Source organism: Triticum dicoccoides, chromosome 2B, assembly GCF_002162155.2.
Source record: "Triticum dicoccoides isolate Atlit2015 ecotype Zavitan chromosome 2B, WEW_v2.0, whole genome shotgun sequence".
NCBI lineage: Eukaryota > Viridiplantae > Streptophyta > Magnoliopsida > Poales > Poaceae > Triticum > Triticum dicoccoides.
The window spans coordinates 8,303,064-8,306,012 of NC_041383.1; the positions used below are offsets into that span (position 1 = coordinate 8,303,064).

Genomic DNA, 2,949 nt, shown 5'->3' on the forward strand with positions numbered 1-2,949 from the left:
TAACACAAAATATTTAGCTATCGACAAATACTTTTGAGACTGATTTACAACAAGCAGGAAGTCCCCTTTATTTATTAGCGACAACATAACACAAAATATTTAGCTTATATTTTATTCTCGCAGCTATATACGTGATTTTGGAACTAACATCAGTTTCTCCTTTCGACGCACGGTTAGCCCAAACACCTCTGCCATATCAACGTCCTTTCTCTCAACCCCGGCTGGCAGTTCCCAATCAAAATGGTACATGAGATTAGCCAACATAAGCTCGATATTGGTGATTCCGAGGTTTATACCAGGGCACATCCTTCGTCCTGCCCCGAACGGCAAGAACTGGAAATCATTCCCCTTGAAGTTGACATGCACAGCGCTGCCTTCCTCTATAAATCTTTCGGGTATGTACTCTTCCGCGTCCTCCCAGGAGTTGGAGTCCCTACCAATGGCCCATACATTGACAAGGATGTGCGTTCCAGCAGGAACCATGTACCCAATGACATTGCAGTCCCCCATGGCAAGGTGTGGAGGAAGGAAAGGTGCAACAGGATACAAACGGAGTGACTCCTTTATAACTGCTCTTAGGTATGTCATCTTGTCGATGTCGATTTCACTGACGGTTTCTTGTCCCAGGGGTACGATGCTCCTCACCTCGTCTTGTAGCTTCCTCATCAGGCATGGCCTCCTCATGAGCTCGGCCAAGGTGAATTCGAGGGTGTTAGATGACGTGTTTGTTAAACCAAAAAATACATCCTGTGGATATGAATGAATTAATTAGGACACTATGTACGATATATATAAAGATCAATATATAATTTGGAAGCTATTATTTCTACTTACCGTTAATAGAGCTTTAATGTGATCTCTTGTGAGACCGTACTCCTCCTGAGCAGACAATAGGATATCTAAGAAGTCGACACCCTTATGATCAAATGTTGACTTGCCCTTGCTCTCATGATCATCGATCAGCTCTTCCAGCAAATCTGCCCATCTATGCCTCACTCTCTCAGCCTTTGCACAGACTGCTCTTTTAAGCACTCCTACCCTAGTCAATATTGGAAAGTACTCCTCCACGTTGAACCCTCCTAGCAGCCGTGAGGTATCGTTGGCAAGGTCCTGGCACAGCTTGCTCCGTCTTTCTTTCAGAAAGGACTCCCCCGACACGATGCGACATGCCATGTCGTACGCGAATGACCTGAGCAGCTCACTCATGTCCAAAGTACCACCTACTGCGGCGGCATCACTGATCTTGGCCATCACTATGCTCACCTAGATGTCATGCATCTTAAAACATGAGAGAAGCTAACATTTATGAAGCTCTTAGCTGAGGGCAAATTGAAAACCTGTATCATTTGCCCTCGCATGATCTAAGGTCAATATTTGTTGCAAATTATTTTTGAATGTATATTCAATATAACGGGGTTTATTTGCATGAAAGTGGCTACGCTAGCGATCCGACCAGCGAACCCGTGAACCCGTGGGTCAATCAGTTCACTGAGTGGTCCAGTCTCTTAGACTACAGTTGCGGGAGTGAGTTGCGTGCGTTAAACTATATGCTCCTAATGGTGTTAAGTGGTTGCTTCAAATGCTTCAAGGTTGTCATCTTTGTTGCATGTGAGTTGGTGACTATTGCTATGACTTGAGACGATTGACATAAGACCAGATCACGTCCCCACATTTTATTCGGAAATGACTACTTTAATATTTGTAATGTAAAAACCATTTTCTTGGCCTGGAGGGTCGGAAATTTGTAGGACTAGATTTTTACAAGAGATTTCTGTCAAACACGGGAAGACTACAAAAATTACCTCATCCACGACGGCGCCGCGGAAAGACCGCACCTTTTTAGCACTCAACATGTGGGTGGTGGCGAGCTTCCTAGCCTGCCGCCAGTACTCGCCATATGGCGCGAATGCGACGTCGGATGCGCCGTACATGATGATGTCGTTGACTAGGGAGCGTGGCCGTGACGCCATCACATGGTCGTGCGTGCGCAGCACCGCCTCCGCGGCACGCGGTGACGACACGACAAACGTCGGCACGACGCCGAGGCGGAGGAGCATCACGTCGGGGCCATGCCTCCTGGCGAGGCCACGGAGGGAGACGTGTGGGAGGCAGCCGATGAGGTGCAGGTGCCCGATGATGGGAAGTGCCGGCGGCGAAGGTGGGAGCTGGAGGCAGTCTTCTCCCTCATGCTTATGTTTTTTTCCTGCCTTCCCAGTGAACCAGTAATGCACAAACAAGAGGGAGAAGGGGAAGAGCAATAGAAACCATGCCATGATGAATTACTTTGTGGAGCTCTGCCGGCGAAATTGGCTCGTTGAAAAACTTAGTTTGTCATTGCAAAGCTCGAGCTGTTGCTTATAAGCTAGCCAGGGGAAGTAAAAACACAAAAAATCGTCACGGGTTCTGGTGCCTGGAGCAAATAGTTCCTGTGTGTACAATGTTGTCAGTCACGGGTCATTCTCAATGCATTCTGGATCTGAGATCCGACAACGTAGCTTTCATTCCCCAAAAAACAGACAAGGCAGTCTTGGACTCTAGCTACGTGCTGGACCAATTATTTTGTTACTCTTCAGAACGAACTGTGAAAACACCAACCATATCGGTAACGCAACCCATTTTTTTGGGTAAACTCTATGGTACTTTTTTTCTCAACGCAACAATAATCTGTTATGAAATCGATTGCACATGAATAATAAAAACACTGGATTAGAATGTCATGGCTTACTGATCCCATGAAACCAAGGCACATGACATGAGAGAGAGAGAGAGAGAGAGAGAGAGAGAGAGAGAGAGAGAGAGAGAGAGAGGTAAAAATAATTTTCCATGTGCCCGCAAAAAAATCCATGAGAGTGAATGCATGCCCTTTATTTTTCACTTTCCATCACATGCAAATCCTTCACATCATCAAGCAAATGCAAGTCCTCTACATCATTATATTTTATTTTTTCA

The 2,949-nt window shown here is 45.9% G+C and overlaps 1 protein-coding gene across 1 annotated transcript; it reads right to left on the reverse strand.

Moving 5' to 3' along the window:
• On the reverse strand, window positions 1-2,345 carry LOC119361715 (indole-2-monooxygenase-like). Its single transcript, XM_037626841.1, has 3 exons — window positions 1,803-2,345; window positions 835-1,263; window positions 1-747 (listed from the first exon to the last, which is right to left on the reverse strand). Exons 1-3 carry the CDS (start codon window positions 2,271-2,273, stop codon window positions 124-126), a joined length of 1,524 nt encoding a protein of 507 aa, XP_037482738.1. The 5' UTR covers window positions 2,274-2,345; the 3' UTR covers window positions 1-123.
• Between the last annotated feature and the right edge of the window lie 604 nt (window positions 2,346-2,949).

Excerpts from the sequence above, each read along its gene's own strand:
- LOC119361715 (XM_037626841.1), bottom strand. The coding sequence starts at position 2,273 with ATGGCATGGTTTCTATTGCTCTTCCCCTTCTCCCTCTTGTTTGTGCAT. Across the intron at positions 1,264-1,802 it reads GCGGCGCCGTCGTGGATGAG|GTGAGCATAGTGATGGCCAA; the intron begins GTAATTTTTGTA and ends CATGACATCTAG. Across the intron at positions 748-834 it reads ACATTAAAGCTCTATTAACG|GATGTATTTTTTGGTTTAAC; the intron begins GTAAGTAGAAAT and ends TCATATCCACAG.